The 19,820-nt window shown below is 42.5% G+C and overlaps 2 protein-coding genes across 2 annotated transcripts; one reads left to right on the top strand and one right to left on the bottom strand.

Annotated features, from left to right (window-relative positions):
- Positions 1-3,177: 3,177 nt before the first annotated feature.
- Positions 3,178-12,675, bottom strand: LOC115150037 (gamma-glutamyl hydrolase-like). Its single transcript, XM_029692910.1, has 9 exons — positions 12,173-12,675; positions 10,722-10,836; positions 10,462-10,512; positions 10,245-10,329; positions 9,735-9,917; positions 8,536-8,595; positions 6,094-6,184; positions 5,649-5,786; positions 3,178-3,714 (listed from the first exon to the last, which is right to left on the bottom strand). Exons 1-9 carry the CDS (start codon positions 12,174-12,176, stop codon positions 3,593-3,595), a joined length of 849 nt encoding a protein of 282 aa, XP_029548770.1. The 5' UTR covers positions 12,177-12,675; the 3' UTR covers positions 3,178-3,592.
- A 237-nt stretch (positions 12,676-12,912) lies between these two features.
- Positions 12,913-16,943, top strand: lsm3 (LSM3 homolog, U6 small nuclear RNA and mRNA degradation associated). The gene is made up of 4 exons (XM_029692909.1): positions 12,913-13,005; positions 13,881-13,991; positions 14,345-14,440; positions 16,352-16,943. The coding sequence occupies exons 1-4, from the start codon at positions 12,985-12,987 to the stop codon at positions 16,430-16,432; spliced, it is 309 nt and encodes a 102-aa protein (XP_029548769.1). The 5' UTR covers positions 12,913-12,984; the 3' UTR covers positions 16,433-16,943.
- Positions 16,944-19,820: the final 2,877 nt, after the last annotated feature.

The following is a 19,820-nucleotide window of genomic DNA, read 5'->3' as shown; positions in this document are numbered from 1 at the left end:
GCAGCTGGGGTGAAAGAGGAGCGATTACAATAGAGGAAACCAAGTTTAGATTTAACTTTAGCCTGCAGCTTTGATATGTGCTGAGAGAAGGACAGCGTACCATCTAGCCATACTCCCAAGTGCTTGTATGAGGTGACTACAGTACCTCAAGCTCTAAACCCTCAGAGGTAGTAATAACACCTGTGGGAAGAGGTGCATTCTTCTTACCAAACCACATGACCTTTGTTTTGGAGGTGTTCAGAACAAGGTTAAGGGTAGAGAAAGCTTGTGAGACACTAAGAATCTTTGTTGTAGAGCATTTAACACAAAATCCGGGGAGGGGCCAGCTGAGTATAAGACTGTATCATCTGCATATAAATGGATGAGAGCTTCCTACTGCCTGAGCTATGTTGTTGATGTAAATTGAGAAGAGTGTGGGGCCTAGGATTGAGCCTTGGGGTACTCCCTTGGTGACAGGCAGTGGCTGAGAGTTTTTCAGACTTTTTACACTGCAATCTTTGAGAGAGGTAGTTAGCAAACCAGGCCAAAGACCCCTTAGAGACACCAATACTCCTTAGCCGGCCCACAAGAATGGAATGGTCTACCGTATCAAAAGCTTTGGCCAAGTCAATACAAATAGCAGCATTAGTTTGACACATGGGTGAGTAAACAATAAAAAACACTATTGTGGGAGCACTAAAATGTGCTATCAATGTATTTCCAGAGTTTTTTCGGTGGTGGGTGTTTTAAAGCAAATTCTTCACATTTTGCCATGTAGCGGAGATAAAATGTTGCAGTTTTAAAACAGTTTGACATGGCTTGTGCTATCTGAGTAACTCAAAAAATGATAACAAAATAAATGGGGGCCCTATGCCATAACAAAAATACTCCTGAATGCATCAATTTGAGAATTTTTAATTCTCCCTGACTGTTATTGTGGTGATTGTTAAGTTCTTAAAGATTATTGAAAAATATATAAGTCTGTTATCTTTCCTACATACTTTAGATCTGGTTTAAGTTGTTTAAGTTTACACTCAAAAACGTTTTACCATTCCGGAAATTATTGGAGATAGGCGGTAGAGGTCGACCGATTAATCGGAATGGCCGATTAATTAGGGCCGATTTCAAATTTTCATAACAATCGGACATCGGTATTTTTGGACACCGATTTAGCCGATTTTTCTGTTTTGTTTTTTTACACCTTTATTTAACTTGGCAAGTCAGTTAAGAACACATTCTTATTTTCAATGACGGCCTAGGAACGGTGGGTAAACTGCCTTGTTCAGGGGCAGAACGACAGATTTTTACCTTGTCAGCTTGGGGATTCAATCTTGCAACCTTACGGTTAACTAGTCCAACGCTCTAACCACCTGCCTTACATTGCACTCCACAAGGAGCCTGCCTGTTACGCGAATGCAGTAAGAAGCCAAGGTAAGTTGCTAGCTAGCATTAAACTTATCTTATAAAAAACAATCAATCAATCATAATCACTAGTTAACTACACATGGTTGATGATATTACTAGTTTATCTAGCATGTCCTGCGTTGCATATAATCGATGCGGTGCGCATTCGGGAAAGGGACTGTCGTTGCTCCAACGTGTACCTAACCATAAACATCAATGACATTCTTAAAATCAATACACAAGTATATATTTTTAAACCTGCATATTTAGTTAATATTGCCTGCTATCATGAATTTCTTTTAACTAGGAAAATTGTGTCACTTCTCTTGCAACAGAGTCAGGGTATATGCAGCAGTGGCTCGTTGCGAACTGTGTGCCTGGCTCGTTGCGAACTGTGTGAAGACCATTTCTTCCTAACAAAGACAGCTAACTTCACCAAACGGGGGATGATTTAACAAAAGCGCATTTGCGAAAAAAGCACAATCGTTGCACGACTGTACCTAACCATAAACATCAATGCCTTTCTTAAAATCAATACACAGAAGTATATATTTTTTAAACCTGCATATTTAGCTAAAATAAATCCAGGTTAGCAGGCAATATTAACCAGGTGAAATTGTGTCACTTCTCTTGCGTTCATTGCACGCAGAGTCAGGGTATATGCAACAGTGCGCCGCCTGGCTCGTTGCAAACTAATTTGGCAGAATTTTACTTAATTATGACATTACATTGCACAACCTTCAATGTTACAGGAATATTTAGACTTATGGATGCCAGCCGTTAGATAAAATACGTAACGTTTCGTATTTCACTGAAAGAAAAAACGTTTTGTTTTCGAGATGATAGTTTCCGGATTCGACCATATTAATGACCTAAGGCTCGTATTTCTGTGTGTTAATATGTTATAATTAATTCTATGATTTGATAGAGCAGTTTGACTGAGCGATGGTAGGCACCAGCAGGCTCGTAAGCATTCATTCAAACAGCACTTTCGTGCGTTTTGCCAGCAGCTCTTTGCAATGCTTCAAGCATTGCGCTGTTTATGACTTCAAGCCTATCAACTCCTGAGATTAGGCTGGTGTAACCGATGTGAAATGGCTAGCTAGTTAGCGGGGTGCGCGCTAATAGCGTTTCAAACGTCACTCGCTCTGAGACTTGGAGTAGTTGTTTCCCCTTCCTCTGCATGGGTAACGATGCTTCGAGGGTGGCTGTTGTCGATGTGTTCCTGGTTCGAGCCCAGGTAGGAGCGAGGAGAGGGACGGAAGCTATACTGTTACACTGGCAATACTAAAGTGCCTATAAGAACATCCAATAGTCAAAGGTATATGAAATACAAATCGTATAGAGAGAAATAGTCCTATAATTCCTATGATAACTACAACCTAAAACTTCTTACCTGGGAATATTGAAGACTCATGTTAAAAGGAACCACCAGCTTTCATATGTTCTCATGTTCTGAGCAGGGAACTTAAACGTTAGCTTTCTTACATGGCACATATTGCACTTTTACTTTCTTCTCCAACACTTTGTTTTTGCATTATTTAAACCAAATTGAATGTTTCATTATTTATTTGAGGCTAAATTGATTTTATTGATGTATTATATTAAGTTAAAATAAGTGTTCATTCAGTATTGTTGTAATTGTCATTATTACAAATAAATACAAATGTAAAAAATTGGCCGATTAATCGGTACCGGCTTTTTTTTGGGCCCTCCAATAATCGGTATCGGCGCTGAAAAATCATAATCGGTCGATCTCTAATAGGCGGACTGAAAAAACCTTTAGGCCAAGACTTTTCTATGCAGAATTTTTTTACTTTCATACAGATTTGTGTGCAGGCAGTTTCGTTCTATTTTCAGATGTTCCAGTCATGATTTTGTAATGGTTCTTACATGGAAGATGGTAGAATTGACATATTTTCCCGTTAATAAAACACTGCATCATAACATCCAATGGTAGTACATTTAAACAAACTGTTTTTTTTTCAACAACACAAAGTTCTCAAGACTTGAAATCACATCAAAAAGGCTAACCTTTTTACAATTATATAATAACAAAGCAACAACTTGCATCAACTGCAATAACCATTGATTCCAACAAGAGTTTTTACAGCTACAATCAAAGCTCAAATACAAATGTAAATTTCACAGAAAGTCCAAACAATCTTTTACAATAGCAAAGGTACATAGACTAGAATCAATTGTAAATCTAGTCAAAGTAATAATTTTGCAGGAATATACCATCTAGACCTGTGAAGACAGGATAATAGTTGTAGATGAGAGCTCTCTCCTCCTCACTGGCTGAAGAGAACTTGTGATGATTCTTCATGGCTGTGAACAGGAGGATGAAAAGATTAATAAAAGATGTTAGCTAACTGTGTTTAATGCTAGCATGCTCCCAGATCTGTGGGCCTACTGTATGTGCTGTAGCCACCATACTCTGGCATTACAATAATAGTCAAAGAAGGAGTTGGTTGATTTAAAGCACAACCATATGGGACCAGGCTAGTGTCTCGTCTAACGCGGGGCTAGTGTCTCGTCTAACGCGGGGCTAGTGTCACGTCTAAAGCGGGGCTAGTGTCTCGTCTAACGCGGGGCTAGTGTCTCGTCTAACGCGGGGCTAGTGTCTCGTCTAAAGCGGGGCTAGTGTCTCGTCTAAAGCGGGGCTAGTGTCTCGTCTAAAGCGGGGCTAGTGTCTCGTCTAACGCGGGGCTAGTGTCTCGTCTAACGCGGGGCTAGTGTCTCGTCTAACGCGGGGCTAGTGTCTCGTCTAACGCGGGGCTAGTGTCTCGTCTAACGCGGGGCTAGTGTCATGTGTAATGTAGAGCTAGTGTCATGTGTAATGTAGAGCTAGTGTCATGTGTAATGTAGGGTTAGTGTCATGTGTAATGTAGGGTTAGTGTCATGTGTAATGTAGAGCTAGTGTCATGTGTAATGTAGGAGGGTTAGTGTCATGTGTAATGTAGAGCTAGTGTCATGTGTAATGTAGGGTTAGTGTCATGTGTAATGTAGAGCTAGTGTCATGTGTAATGTAGAGCTAGTGTCATGTGTAATGTAGGAGGGTTAGTGTCATGTGTAATGTAGGGTTAGTGTCATGTGTAATGTAGAGCTAGTGTCATGTGTAATGTAGGGTTAGTGTCATGTGTAATGTAGAGCTAGTGTCATGTGTAATGTAGAGCTAGTGTCATGTGTAATGTAGGAGGGTTAGTGTCATGTGTAATGTAGAGCTAGTGTCATGTGTAATGTAGGGTTAGTGTCATGTGTAATGTAGGGTTAGTGTCATGTGTAATGTAGAGCTAGTGTCATGTGTAATGTAGAGCTAGTGTCATGTGTAATGTAGGAGGGTTAGTGTCATGTGTAATGTAGAGCTAGTGTCATGTGTAATGTAGGGTTAGTGTCATGTGTAATGTAGGGTTAGTGTCATGTGTAATGTAGGGTTAGTGTCATGTGTAATGTAGAGCTAGTGTCATGTGTAATGTAGGGTTAGTGTCATGTGTAATGTAGGGTTAGTGTCATGTGTAATGTAGGGTTAGTGTCATGTGTAATGTAGAGCTAGTGTCATGTGTAATGTAGAGCTAGTGTCATGTTGGGTTAACATACCATTTTGCTTCTCTGACAACGTATGACTGTAGGATGACAGGTCATCTACAGGTCATCTACAGGTCATGTAAAGGTCATCTACAGGTTAATGGTCCAACACAGCTACAATCCAATAACTGGACTGTCATCTACAGTCACTCACCAGGCCCGAGTTGTACAATCCAATAACTAATCTACAGTCACTCACCAGGCCAGAGTTGTACAGTCCAATATCTAATCTACAGTCACTCACCAGGCCAGCATCGTACAGTCCAATAACTGTACAGTCACTCACCAGGCCAGCGTTGTACAGTCCAATATCTAATCTACAGTCACTCACCAGGCCAGCGTTGTACAGTCCAATATCTAATCTACAGTCACTCACCAGGCCAGCGTTGTACAGTCCAATATCTAATCTACAGTCACTCACCAGGCCAGCGTTGTACAATCCAATAACTAATCTACAGTCACTCACCAGGCCAGAGTTGTACAGTCCAATATCTAATCTACAGTCACTCACCAGGCCAGCGTTGTACAGTCCAATATCTAATCTACAGTCACTCACCAGGCCAGCGTTGTACAGTCCAATATCTAATCTACAGTCACTCACCAGGCCAGCGGTGCAAATAAGAATTTGTTCTTAACTGATTTTCCTGGTTAAAGAAAAGTGAACTAAAATAACTCACCCTCGGAGACAAAGAAGAGTGCTGTGTAGAAGGATGCTCTGACGGAGGCAGCAGAGTGGACCATACCTGGCTTATCGACCCACTCAAAGGGACTCTTCTCAGGGTGCCACTGGACAGCATAGAACGGATAGTGATTCGCTACCAGAGAGGAAACAGATGAAAATGTACAATCTAGGCTCTTTTTACAGTATAGCCACTGGAACAGTCTACAATGGCTAGCGATTCCCTACAACAAGAGAGCAGACCAATGAAAACATTCAGCTTGTCAACAGAACCTCGAGGCTCCGGTTACAGTGTGGCTAACAAGGACCTGGGGTCTTGATAATCAATACACTGAGGTGAATGCATTTTACACACATGCCACTGCAAGTATCCAATGGTTACAACACTCTCACTTGATGGCCAAATGAAGTCTCTCTAGCCATGTTCAGACACTGTACAGTACCTTCCATGGTAGAAATGAACTCTCTCCGTCCGTCTGTGTTGGTGGTCAGAACCTTGTAGAAATGTTTCAGCTTGGCATTCCGGCTGTAGTTCTGCTGACATGAATCACGACGTTCATTAGTTCTTTTGTAACGTTCCGGAATCAAAAATGTTACAGTGATATAATTGAATAGAACACATAATTGAATGTCTCTCTGCGCTACACTATAGTGAGGCTGAGAAGGAAGTTCCTTGCTCTAGTCTAGGTCATGGGAGGACAGAAGAGGATGGAATTAGCTATATTCTGGTAACTCTGATGCACAGACATTCAAAAGCGTTTTCAGATAGCTTCAGACAGGGACGGGTTCAGGTGGTATTACTTCAGACAGGGACGGGTTCAGGTGGTATTACTTCAGACAGGGACGGGTTCAGGTGGTATTGCTTCAGACAGGGACGGGTTCAGGTGGTATTACTTCAGACAGGGACGGGTTCAGGTGGTATTACTTCAGACAGGGACGGGTTCAGGTGGTATTGCTTCAGACAGGGACGGGTTCAGGTGGTATTGCTTCAGACAGGGACGGGTTCAGGTGGTATTGCTTCAGACAGGGACGGGTTCAGGTGGTATTGCTTCAGACAGGGACGGGTTCAGGTGGTATTACTTCAGACAGGGACGGGTTCAGGTGGTATTGCTTCAGACAGGGACGGGTTCAGGTGGTATTGCTTCAGACAGGGACGGGTTCAGGTGGTATTACTTCAGACAGGGACGGGTTCAGGTGGTATTGCTTCAGACAGGGACGGATTCAGGTGGTATTGCTTCAGACAGGGACGGGTTCAGGTGGTATTACTTCAGACAGGGACGGGTTCAGGTGGTATTGCTTCAGACAGGGACGGGTTCAGGTGGTATTGCTTCAGACAGGGACGGGTTCAGGTGGTATTACTTCAGACAGGGACGGGTTCAGGTGGTATTACTTCAGATAGGGACGGGTTCAGGTGGTATTGCTTCAGACAGGGACGGGTTCAGGTGGTATTGCTTCAGACAGGGACGGGTTCAGGTGGTATTACTTCAGACAGGGACAGGTTCAGGTGGTATTACTTCAGACAGGGACGGGCTCAGGTGGTATTACTTCAGACAGGGACGGGTTCAGGTGGTATTACTTCAGACAGGGACGGGTTCAGGTGGTATTGCTTCAGACAGGGACGGGTTCAGGTGGTATTGCTTCAGACAGGGACGGGTTCAGGTGGTATTACTTCAGACAGGGACGGGTTCAGGTGGTATTGCTTCAGACAGGGACGGGTTCAGGTGGTATTGCTTCAGACAGGGACGGGTTCAGGTGGTATTGCTTCAGACAGGGACGGGTTCAGGTGGTATTGCTTCAGACAGGGACGGGTTCAGGTGGTATTGCTTCAGATAGGGACGGGTTCAGGTGGTATTACTTCAGACAGGGACGGGTTCAGGTGGTATTGCTTCAGACAGGGACGGGTTCAGGTGGTATTGCTTCAGACAGGGACGGGTTCAGGTGGTATTACGTCGCAGTGGTTTGAAAAATTATTATAATTCTCAGAAATAGTATTACTTGTTCTAGCCTTTTTTTCCTCCCTTCCCTAAAGCAAGTCAGTAAGAACCGTTAGTAAGTCAGCCAGCCAGTCAGCCAGCCAGTCAGCCAGTCAGCCAGCCAGTCAGTCAGTCAGCCAGCCAGCCAGTCAGTCAGTCAGTCAGTAAGAACCGTTAGTTAGTAAGTCAGTCAGTCAGTCTGTCTGTCAGTCAGTCAGTCAGCCAGTCAGTCAGTCAGCCAGTCAGCCAGTCAGTCAGTCCCTGTAGTCAGCCAGCCAGCCAGTCAGTCAGTACCTGTAGTCAGTAAGTCCGTCAGTCAGCCAGTCAGTCAGTACCTGTAGTTAGTCAGCCAGCCAGTCAGTCCATCAGTCAGTCAGTCAGTCCCTGTAGTCAGCCAGCCAGCCAGTCCATCAGTCAGACAGTACCTGTAGTCAGTAAGTAAGTCAGTAAGCAGTCAGTCAGTACCTGTAGTCAGCCAGCCAGCCAGCCAGTCAGCCAGTCAGTCAGTACCTGTAGTCAGTAAGTAAGTCAGTAAGCAGTCAGTCAGTACCTGTAGTCAGCCAGCCAGCCGGTCCATCAGTACCTGTAGTCAGCCAGCCAGCCAGTCCATCAGTACCTGTAGTCAGCCAGCCAGCCAGTCCATCAGTACCTGTGGTCAGCCAGCCAGCCAGTCCATCAGTACCTGTAGTTAGTCAGCCAGCCAGCCAGTCCATCAGTACCTGTAGTTAGTCAGCCAGCCAGCCAGTCCATCAGTACCTGTAGTCAGCCAGCCAGCCAGTCCATCAGTACCTGTAGTCAGCCAGCCAGCCAGTCCATCAGTAGCTGTAGTCAGCCAGCCAGCCAGTCCATCAGTACCTGTAGTCAGCCAGCCAGCCAGTCCATCAGTCAGCCAGCCAGCCAGTCCATCAGTACCTGTAGCGATAGACTCCAGCTGTGGAAGTTGGAGGTGATGTTGTCTTCTGACATTTTGGACTTATAAAGTAGACATATACCCATTGAATCTTGTAGAATATAACTTAGAAATGCCTTATAAAAGCTTAGTTCCACTGTCAGAAACCCCATCAGAAACCAAAATAAGCTTTTTTTGCTCCAATATTTGTAAACAACTTCAATGTAAACAAACACTGTATAGCCTCAAAACATGGTTAAAACAATCATTTTGATATCATGGATGGTCAGTCCTTGCATCCATAGCTCTGTCTATGCATTTGAAAGGGGTTAGTTAATAAATCCAGGCCCATTCCTCCGCTGTTTAACAAAACAGAGGTGGGGTGAATGCCTTGTTATTGTTTCAACTGCAGAGTCTAGCTATAAAGGCTGAAAATCCATTGGCGAGATCAATTATCAGTTCATTTTGGTCAAGACGACTTTATCATTTAGGCAGGCAATGTAAAACGCAATGTAAAATGCTTTAAACGTCCAGGTAGTCCCTCCTGGTTTCAGTCAGTTTTGTTTACTATTTGGTGCCCAATGAACACAATCTTGAACTCCAATGAGAGAAAACTTGATCTGTGCAGTGTACAAGTCCAATATGAACAGTAGTGGAAAAAGTACCCAATTGTCATACTTGAGTAAAAGTAAAGATACAGTAATAGAAAATGACTCAAGTAAAAGTCACCCAGTAAAATACTACTTGAGAAAAAGTATTTGGTTTAAAATAAACTTAAGTATCAAAAGTAAAAGTATAAATCATTTCAAATTCCTTATATTAAGCAAACCAGATGGCACCATTTTTTAAATGTTTTATTTATTTCCGGAAGGCCAGGGGCACACTCCAACACTCAGACATAATTTACAAACAAAGCATGTGTGTTTAGTGAGAGGCTGCCAGATCAGAGGCAGTAGGGATGTTCTGTTGATAAGTGTGTGAATTGAATTGTTTTCTGTTCTGTTTTCTGCTCTGCTAAACATTCAAAATGTAACGAGTACTTTTGGGTGTCAAGGAAAATGTATGGAGTAAAAAGTACAATATTTTCTTAAGGAATTAAGTAAAAGTAGTAAAAAATATTAATAGTAAAGTAAAGTACAGATACCCCAAAACCTACTTACGTAGTACTTTAAAGTATTTTTACTTAAGTATTTTACACCACTGAATATCAATATTCATAGACAAACACAGGCCTATACACATAGAGAATGCAGTGTTGTCTCTGACCTGGGGTGAATGTGAGAGGCAGGGCCACAGCCTTGGTCTCTGTCAGAGTCAGAAGGTTCTTGTTGCTGGACAGTACTGTCATCTGCTGGAGGCCTTGGCACGTGCCCCATACGGGGAAGTAATCAGACGCATCGTTGGTCTGGAAGACAATGACAAAACACGAGCATGAAACAACAGGAGTACTGCTCAACAGGTAGAAGTAATATAGTGGAAGCTGAACCACTAGCCTGCTAACACCTAACCAGACACTTCAGATCTGTAAACATAGAAACATTTGGAACAAGGGGAAGAGGTAGGGGGCAAAATGGAACCCGCTGTCCGTGTCGTAAACTGTGGGTACCATATATTGGACATTTAACAATGTATTAATTCTTTGAAACCATTTTATAGTTATTGAAAACAATTCAATACATTCATCGTCAATGAAGGATAAAAAACAAATATCATTTTGGTGGGTATGGAGTACCTTGATAGCCAGATCATAGAAGATCTTTGACAGACGACTGAACTGGGAAATCTGCAGATCTACACCCCCACCTGGTAGCAGCAGCCTACAACAACCAATCAATCAATCAATCAACCAATGAACCAATCAAATAGCCTATAGTCCTTCACATTTTAATTATTCCCACGAAGGTATCTAATTACGGTTATATAAATAAGTGAACAATAATTTCACTCACCCATTTATTGAGTTAAATATCTTTTCATACTCTTCATCGGTTCTGTTTATTCTATCAGAGGAAGGAATGAAGGAAGTAAATGATTACAATCAGCCAACATACTTTTGACACTCAACAGATACTGAGAAAAAAACTGTGAGGTGGATTACAAAGCCTTTCATTGTGCTTTATTTCCGAGAAAATCACTAGGCTTTGACTTATCTGGGATAATGCACTGGCATTCAAGAGGCCCCGGTTCAAAGCACGTCAGTCACACATACCTTATGGGGACAACTCTGGCTCCAGCACTCTCCAGGTGCTTTACATAGGAAGCAGCGATGTAGGATGATCCCTGAGCATGAGGGTCTCCCACTATGTTCTCCTGGGCCAGGACCCCTTAAATAACAAAACACTCTACGTTACAATACACTTTACATTACACTACATTACAACATCACATTTTACATTACAATACACTTTACATTACAACAACACATTTTACATTACAATACACTTTACATTACAACAACACATTTTACATTACAATACATTTTACACTTTACATTACAATACACTTCACATTACAACATCACATTTTACATTACAACAACACATTTTACATTACAATACACTTTACATTACAACAACACATTTTACATTACAATAAATTTTACACTTTACATTACATTTTACATTACATTACAATATATTACATTTTACATTACATTACATTTTACATTACATTACAATATATTACATTTTACATTACATCACATTTTACATCACAATACACTTTACGTTACATCACATTTTACATTACAATACACTTCACATTACAACAACACATTTTACATTACAATACACTTTACACTTTACATTACATCACATTTTACATTACAATACACTTTACATTACAACAACAGATTACATTACAATACACTTTACATTACAACAACACATGTTACATTACAATACACTTTACATTACAACAGATTACATTACAACAACAAGACTAGCATCCTGTCCAGGGGATGTAGTTGTACATCAAGTTGCCTCACACTACAGAAACAGGAGATAGACTCCTGCCCTATGGGCCGTTTTGGCTTGGACAAGACTTACAACAAGACCACTCCTTGGAAAAAATACCAAACCAGCAACCCCAGCCACTTGGTTTGCTGTAAAGCTGAGGGATGGTGTTAATGTAAAGATGTGTGTTTAATAAAACCATCATCATCTCACAGATTCATCGTTCCCCTTAACCGTCCTCTCTCTCAGTCATGATTGGCAACATCTATAGGTGATTTCAAGAGACTATTTAGTTGCTTAGCCCTACATTCCTTTGGGGCATTTACATATATAAACTGCTTTTTAAACATACTTTCACAAAACCTGCTTTGCTGCTAGAAACCTTTATCAATGAATGCCATTTAGCCTACTTGGCTACACAAAAGGAACTCCCTATGTAAATATTGAAAAGTCTATAACTATACAATGGCTACATGAAGATTCGTGTTGATCAATGAAAAACATGAAATCTAACAATTAAAAATAAATATAAAAAAATCGATACAATCTACAGTCAAGATGTCATTCTGAAGTGAGAGTTTTCCATTTCCACTTCCTATAAAATTGACAGTGACATGCTGACATTGGTACAATATGGTCCCAGAACATTCTAGAATAAAACAGATCAAGACGTTACATAAGGAGCATTTCTGAGACACATACATACCCATTCACCCTAGATGGATCTCGAATGGTTTACCAATGATTGGTCTGTAATTTAGATGGTCCCTACAAGCCACCGGGAGAAGCACACCGCAAAGGCAAGCGGCCAGCACCGCAAGAACCGCAACCGGAGAAGTCATTCATATCGGATAGCCTACCACACAAACATAAAATACATAACAGAAAATATAATTCCCAGACACTCTTGCCCTCCTGTTTAAATGAACAGCAGCGCCGTATGATGATGGTATCGGTGAGAAGGATGATGAGGTGTGTAGTCTACTGCGGTTGCATGACTAATCCCTGCATTCTACATCCCGCGTCGCGAGGACATGCGGGAAAAAACGCAGCCCGGTTTCAGTCACGCGTGCAATGATGAAAACAATACCTAATGACACAAATCCTATGGACATGCGCGACATATCGCAACCGGGCTATAACACAAAAGGCAAAAGCTAAAGTAGGCTATTAATAACATGAAAGGATGGGAAGATCGCACGTTCAATAAACTTTCGACCTCCCAAATCTGATACTCTCTGGAACGCACCCATCTGCGTGGTTATGCGGGGCGCTTTTGCATTGATTGACTGTTATTTATTGTTTATCAGGGTCGAGCTGAGGTTGGAAATATTCTACACAAGTTATGATAAATTATTAATCGCCATTAATGAAGTCAACATTATTTACATTTGTAAGATACTTTAATGTACGCAGCGCTGGTACTCTGCATGTGCATCTCATGTAAATCGCAGTCTACTTCCGTGAACAAATCGAACATACCCTTCACCACAAGGAATTCTGGGAAACTGTTCAAAAATGGCGGATGAAGTTGAACAGGTTGGCGTTTTGCTAAACGTTTTATTGTCAATCTTTCTCTGTGCAAAACATTTATTTCGAGTAGAGAAATAGACTTGTAGACCGGTTTGTATCAGTAGATTACGGCAACCAGCTAGCTAGCCAACAGCATCATTGTAAAAACATTGGTGGTTTTAATACGGAGGCAACAGTGGCTAGTTAGCATGGTGATTAGCAGCCAGCTATATCAATCGTAGCAAGCTAGCTAGCTTGTATATTAGTCAATTCGCTAACTAGACACGTATGTTGAATTGAATTATATTGAAACTTACTCTGCCGATTGTCCGTCGTGTTGGTCGAAATTTGAGATAAAAAATATCAATCGGAAAGTAACGTTATTGATAACCCAACTTCAAAACGCGGGTCTATGATTATGGCAAATATGTTTTGCTCATGACCAAAGGCACGTGCTGTAACAATTCGGCTAAACGAGACTTTAGATACTCAAATTTCTATTAAATATCTACAGTATCTGAAGGATTAACACTATGGACAATAGGCAGAGTACGTGTAAATATGTTTTAAACATTCCGGCCTGTAGAGGACCATTTCCAGAATCAAACACTGTCATGTTCCAGACGGTATATTTAGAAATTCAGGCAAAGGTAATGGGTTTGAATAGATGTAGTCCAGCGCACTAACGCCCTGGACCAGAGCTAAGTGTTGAACATTTACGCTAAATACAATGACGTTGCACCCCCCCCCCCCCCCCCCCCCCACAGTTCTTGTAACGTTAAATGTATTGAAATCTATAGTCTATGCCTGATAAGTGATTCTAATACCAGTTAGGCTACTATTTACCATGAAACCAATATCTAGTGTGAACAACTTATTTCCCCATGTGCTTTGTGTTGCAGCAAACGACCACCAACACAGTGGAGGAGCCCCTGGATCTGATCAGGCTCAGTTTGGATGAAAGGATATATGTTAAGATGAGAAATGACCGAGAACTCAGGGGCAGATTGAACGTAGGTAGTTGTATGACCGTGGTGATCATCTTGGTTGCATTTGTAATGTTGCAAAATGTTTGAACAAGGATGTAGTCTAAGCCCTTAGCCGTGGTATATTGGCCATATATCACAAAACCCTGAGGTGCCTTATTGCTATTATAAAATGCTTACCAATGTAATGTAATGTCATTAATAATAAAGGTTTTGTCATAACTTGATATACCACGGCTGTCAGCAAATCAGCATGCAGGGCCCGAATCACCTAGTTTATAATGTTGTGTATAGCTGTCATCCTGAATTTTGAGCTTTATCATCTTATCTCGCCAAACTATAGGCCTGCATGAGTCTAATGCGGTTCATCTTTGTTCCAGGCCTACGATCAGCACTTGAACATGATCTTGGGAGATGTTGAGGAGACGGTGACAACAGTAGAGATTGATGAGGAGACGTATGAAGAAATTTATAAGGTATGAAAAAGGGCTTCCGCCACCTTTTCAACTGCAGAAATTTCTGCTACACCAGGGCTTGGCCTAAAGTCAGACTTTAGTGAAGGTTTCTCCAACCCTGTTCCTGGAGAGCTACCCTCCTGTAGGTTTTAACTCCAACCCTGTTCCTGGAGATCTGCCCTCCTGTAGGTTTAAACTCCAACCCTGTTCCTGGAGATCTGCCCTCCTGTAGGTTTTAACTCCAACCCTGTTCCTGGAGAGCTACCCTCCTGTAGGTTTTATCTCCAACCCTGTTCCTGGAGAGCTGCCCTCCTGTAGGTTTTAACTCCAACCCTGTTCCTGGAGATCTGCCCTCCTGTAGGTTTTAACTCCAACCCTGTTCCTGGAGATCTGCCCTCCTGTAGGTTTTAACTCCAACCCTGTTCCTGGAGATCTGCCCTCCTGTAGGTTTTAACTCCAACCCTGTTCCTGGAGATCTGCCCTCCTGTAGGTTTTAACTCCAACCCTGTTCCTGGAGAGCTGCCCTCCTGTAGGTTTTAACTCCAACCCTAATCTAGCACACCTGCTTCTAATAATTATCTGGTTGATAAGCTGAATCAGGCTAGTTACACCATAGGGGGCCCCTAGATTGCCCTACTGACAGGAAATGCACCATAGGGGGGCCCTAGAATGTCCTATTGATAGGAAATGCACCGTAGGGGGGGCCATAGATTGTCCTACTGAGAGGAAATGTACCATAGGGGGGCCCTAGAATGTCCTACTGAGAGGAAATGCACCATAGGGGGGCCATAGATTGTCCTACTGAGAGGAAATGCACCATAGGGGGGGCCATAGATTGTCCTACTGAGAGGAAACGCACCGTAGGGGGGGCCATAGATTGTCCTACTGAGAGGAAAGGCACCGTAGGGGGGGCCATAGATTGTCCTACTGAGAGGAAAGGCACCGTAGGGGGGGCCATAGATTGTCCTACTGAGAGGAAAGGCACCGTAGGGGGGGCCATAGATTGTCCTACTGAGAGGAAAGGCACCGTAGGGGGGGCCATAGATTGTCCTACTGAGAGGAAAGGCACCGTAGGGGGGGCCATAGATTGTCCTACTGAGAGGAAAGGCACCGTAGGGGGGGCCATAGATTGTCCTACTGAGAGGAAAGGCACCGTAGGGGGGGCCATAGATTGTCCTACTGAGAGGAAAGGCACCGTAGGGGGGGCCATAGATTGTCCTACTGAGAGGAAACGCACCGTAGGGGGGCCCTAGATTGTCCTACTGAGAGGAAACGCACCATAGGGGGGCCCTAGATTGTCCTACTGAGAGGAAATGCACCGTAGGGGGGCCCTAGATTGTCCTACTGAGAGGAAATGCACCATAGGGGGGCCCTAGATTGTCCTACTGAGAGGAAATGCACCATAGGGGGGCCCTAGATTGTCCTACTGAGAGGAAATGCACCATAGGGGGGCCCTAGATTGTCCTACTGAGAGGAAATGCACCATAGGGGGGCCCTAGATTGTCCTATCAGTGATAGGGCAACCACCCTCTGCTTTTTTCCCCTTCATTGTCAACTGTGTGTCTGAGATCTAACCCAAGAATAGCTGTAGTGGCTGAAATGTCTATTTCTGTCTATAAATGACCCCCTGGAGAAGTGATTTGTAGGTATTTCTATAAACATTTACACTCATTACCCCTAGAAAAGGAATGGGGTTTCTTGTTTGTCACGGATCTCCGAACCAAGTCGAAGTTACGATCAAATCTATTTCCATGAAATTCTGCATTGTTTAAATACATGTCTTTGTAGTTGGTAGTGTGCTGGCGCTCCTCTTACCAAGATTTCTGGATCCCCGAAGAGGTGCTCAGACAGCCCTAGGAATGTAACACTGAAATGCTGAAAGAAGGTTCAGGACGGCAACGTAATTCCATCATGTGGTTTTCTATTTTTCAGTCAACGAAGAGGAACATCCCCATGTTGTTTGTGAGAGGTGACGGAGTCGTCTTGGTAGCTCCTCCGCTCAGGGTGGGCTAGCAGCTCACCATGTTCTGCTGCGTTCCTGGATCCTGAAGGATAAAAAATGGTTTTGTTGACAAATCGCAGATAATTATTTAGTCGTTACCTTTTGCGAGTTTTGAATGACCAATGGTTTTAAGTTAAAGCAGAAGTATTATTTGGCCTGGTATTTTAGTTAGATTGCTCTGGGAATTGTGTAAAACATTGATATTACCCCATAAAATTAAATGCATTAACCAAGGTAATGGTTTCATTCAGGTTTGAAATTGTTCCAAATACCACGTCTAATCCCCAACATGCTAGGTTGTTTTAATTTTACAAGCTCCACTCTACTGCACAGTATTTGCATTTCTGTCATAGTTTGTGGTCTTTTATGTTTTTGTAATGAACATGTAAACTACGCTGAGACAAGAAATCATGTCCTCAGACGATCCGGTAGTCATTTTGTTATTAAGTTCGGTCTGATGGTCACTTGACTAAAAAAGGAAAACCATGTTAATAAAGCTAAGACTTTTGAGTATTACGTTTAGCATGAGTCCTGTATTTTTTTTTTCTTTCTTCTCAGCCTTGCAAAAAATTTAACATTTTCACCAACAAAGATGAATTACGACCAACCTGATAAAGGGTTTTGAAAGAGGTTATAGTATTAATATGAATTATCAAATGTATTCATGTCAAAAATAACGTAGTGAATACAAATTTTAAAGCATAGCGTTTTTCATGGCACATTTTGAGTCCATTCCTTTTGTGAAATCCACAAGGGGGAGCGAATGCACACAGGAGGAGGGTAGAGAATTGGAATGCACACAGGAGGAGGCTAGAGAATTGGAATGCACACAGGAGAAGGCTAGAGAATTGGAATGCACACAGGAGGAGGCTAGAGAATTGGAATGCACACTGAGGAGGAGACTAGAGAATTGGAATGCACACAGGAGGAGGCTAGAGAATTGGAATGCACACAGGGGGAGGCTAGAGAATTGGATTGCACACAGGAGGAGGCTAGAGAATTGGAATGCACACAGGAGGAGGCTAGAGAATTGGAATGCACACAGGAGGAGGCTAGAGAATTGGAATGCACACAGGAGGAGACTAGAGAATTGGAATGCACACAGGAGGACGCTAAAGAATTGGAATGCACACAGGAGGAGGCTAGAGAATTGGAATGCACACTGAGGAGGAGACTAGAGAATTGGAATGCACACAGGAGGAGGCTAGAGAATTGGAATGCACACAGGAGGAGGATAGAGAATTGGAATGCACACAGGAGGAGGCTAGAGAATTGGAATGCACACAGGAGGAGACTAGAGAATTGGAATGCACACAGGAGGAGGCTAGAGAATTGGAATGCACACTGAGGAGGAAGCTAGAGAATTGCAACACAAACCCTTCAGTGTCCATTAGTACTAGAACCACAAGATGGCAGTATTAACACATCCTCTACACGTCTCGTGTCTCACCAACCACACACTGTAATTTTCCATTGCTTAGGGTGGAGGAGATAGCAAATTGTGTTTTGACTTAAAATCCACTTGATTGAGGAGAGAGGAGCAGGCTGTTTTTTTGGGTTTTTTTTTCTCCAAGTCTGCACTTCCAGAGTTTCACTTTGAGAGCGTGCCTGTTCAATATGCATTGTATAGCAGAGGCGGATGAAACAGAATGCATTTGGCTTTCTTTTGTAAGTAACTTCAATATATTTATTCTGCCTCTATTCAAACACATGGGTTTACACCCCCCCCCCCCCAAAGTGAAATCTTGTGTGCAAAGGACTGCTGTCATTAAGACTCCGATACACAATCTCATCTTCACACCCCATCGGATCATTTCAACAGGCAAATAATTGGGTGCATTTCAATTCTGTAATAATCACATGTAGCTTGCTGCAGAGTATCAATTATTACATTAATTGAGTATCAAATAATTACAAATATAATCAGACTGGCAATCAGTTCCTTTGATCTCCCTTTGAACCAACTATGCTAATAGCCACAGAGAAATGTTACAAACGACTGAAATAACGAAGCAGTTTGACAAAGCGGAAAGACGACAAAAGTTCAGAGCATTTATCTTGGGCTTATGTTTTTGTTTTGACAAGATATAAAGACTACTGCTGTTACTGGGCAGACCTGATGAATCAATTTGATATGACACTTAATTGAAATGTTAAATGTGTCTATATGGATACAACACCAACAAACTCCAGTTATATTGTATTAGGTGAAGAGATGGGGTCAAGACCAGTGCCTTCGGGAAGTATTCAGACCCCTTGACTCATCAATCTACACACAATACCCCATAATGACAATGCGAAAACAGGTTTAGGCAAATTTCATGAAATTAAAAACAGAAATACCTTATTTACATAAGTATTCAGGTGCATCCTGTTTCCATTGATCATCCTTGAGATGTTTCTACAACTTGATTGGAGTCTACCTGTGGTAAATTGATTGGACATGATTTGGAAAGGCACACACCTGTCTATATAAAGGTCCCACAGTAGACAGTGCATCTCAGAGAAAAAACCAAGACATGATGTTGAAGGAATTGTCCGTTGACCCCCGAGACAGGATTGTGTTGAGGCACAGATCTGGGGAAGGGTACCAAAAACATTCTGCAGCATTGAAGGTCCCCAAGAACACAGTGGCCTCCATCATTCTTAAATAGAAGAAGTTTGGAACCACCAAGACTCTTCCTAGAGCTGGCCGCCCAGCCAAACTGAGCAATTGAGGGAGAAGGGTCTTGGTCAGAGAGGTGACCAAGAACCCGATGGTCACTCTGACAGAGCTCTACAGCCTGACAGCCGGCTTGGAGTTTGCCAAAAGGCACCTAAAGGACTCTCATACCATGAGAAACAAGATTTTCTGATCTGATATAACCAAGATTGAACTCTTTGGCCTGAATGCCAAGCATCACATCTGGAAGAAACCTGGCACCATCCCTACGGTGAAACATGGTGGTGGCAGCATCATGCTGTGGGGATGTTTTTCAGCGGAAGGGACTGAGAGACTAGTCAGGATTGAGGCAAAGATGAACGGAGCAAAGTACAGAGAGATCCTTGATGAAAACCTGCTCCAGAGGACACAGGACCTCAGACTGGAGAAAAGGTTCACCTTCCAACAAGACAATGACTCTAAGCACACAGCCAAGACAGCGCAGGAGTGGCTTTGGGACAAGTCTCTAAGTCTCTTTGTGGCCCAGCCATAGCCAGGACTTGAACCCAATTGAACATCTCCCCATCCAACCTGACAAAGCTTGAGAGGATCTGCAGAGAAGAATGGGAGACACTCCACAAATACAGGTGTGCCAAGCTTGTACCCAAGAAGACTCGAGGCTGTAATCGCTGCCAAAGGTGCTTCAACAAAGTACTGAGTAAAGGGTCTGAATACTTATGTAGATTTGAGTTTAGTAT

This window comes from Salmo trutta, chromosome 16, assembly GCF_901001165.1.
Source record: "Salmo trutta chromosome 16, fSalTru1.1, whole genome shotgun sequence".
Lineage (NCBI taxonomy): Eukaryota > Metazoa > Chordata > Actinopteri > Salmoniformes > Salmonidae > Salmo > Salmo trutta.
Note: the sequence above shows the minus strand (reverse complement) of the source record. Positions and strands in the feature narration are given on the sequence as shown.

Excerpts from the sequence above, each read along its gene's own strand:
- LOC115150037 (XM_029692910.1), bottom strand. Across the intron at positions 5,787-6,093 it reads GTTCATTTCTACCATGGAAG|CGAATCACTATCCGTTCTAT; the intron begins GTACTGTACAGT and ends CCTCTCTGGTAG. Across the intron at positions 3,715-5,648 it reads ACTCTTCTTTGTCTCCGAGG|CCATGAAGAATCATCACAAG; the intron begins GTGAGTTATTTT and ends TCCTGTTCACAG.
- lsm3 (XM_029692909.1), top strand. The coding sequence starts at position 12,985 with ATGGCGGATGAAGTTGAACAG. Across the intron at positions 13,006-13,880 it reads TGGCGGATGAAGTTGAACAG|CAAACGACCACCAACACAGT; the intron begins GTTGGCGTTTTG and ends TTTGTGTTGCAG. Across the intron at positions 13,992-14,344 it reads AACTCAGGGGCAGATTGAAC|GCCTACGATCAGCACTTGAA; the intron begins GTAGGTAGTTGT and ends TCTTTGTTCCAG.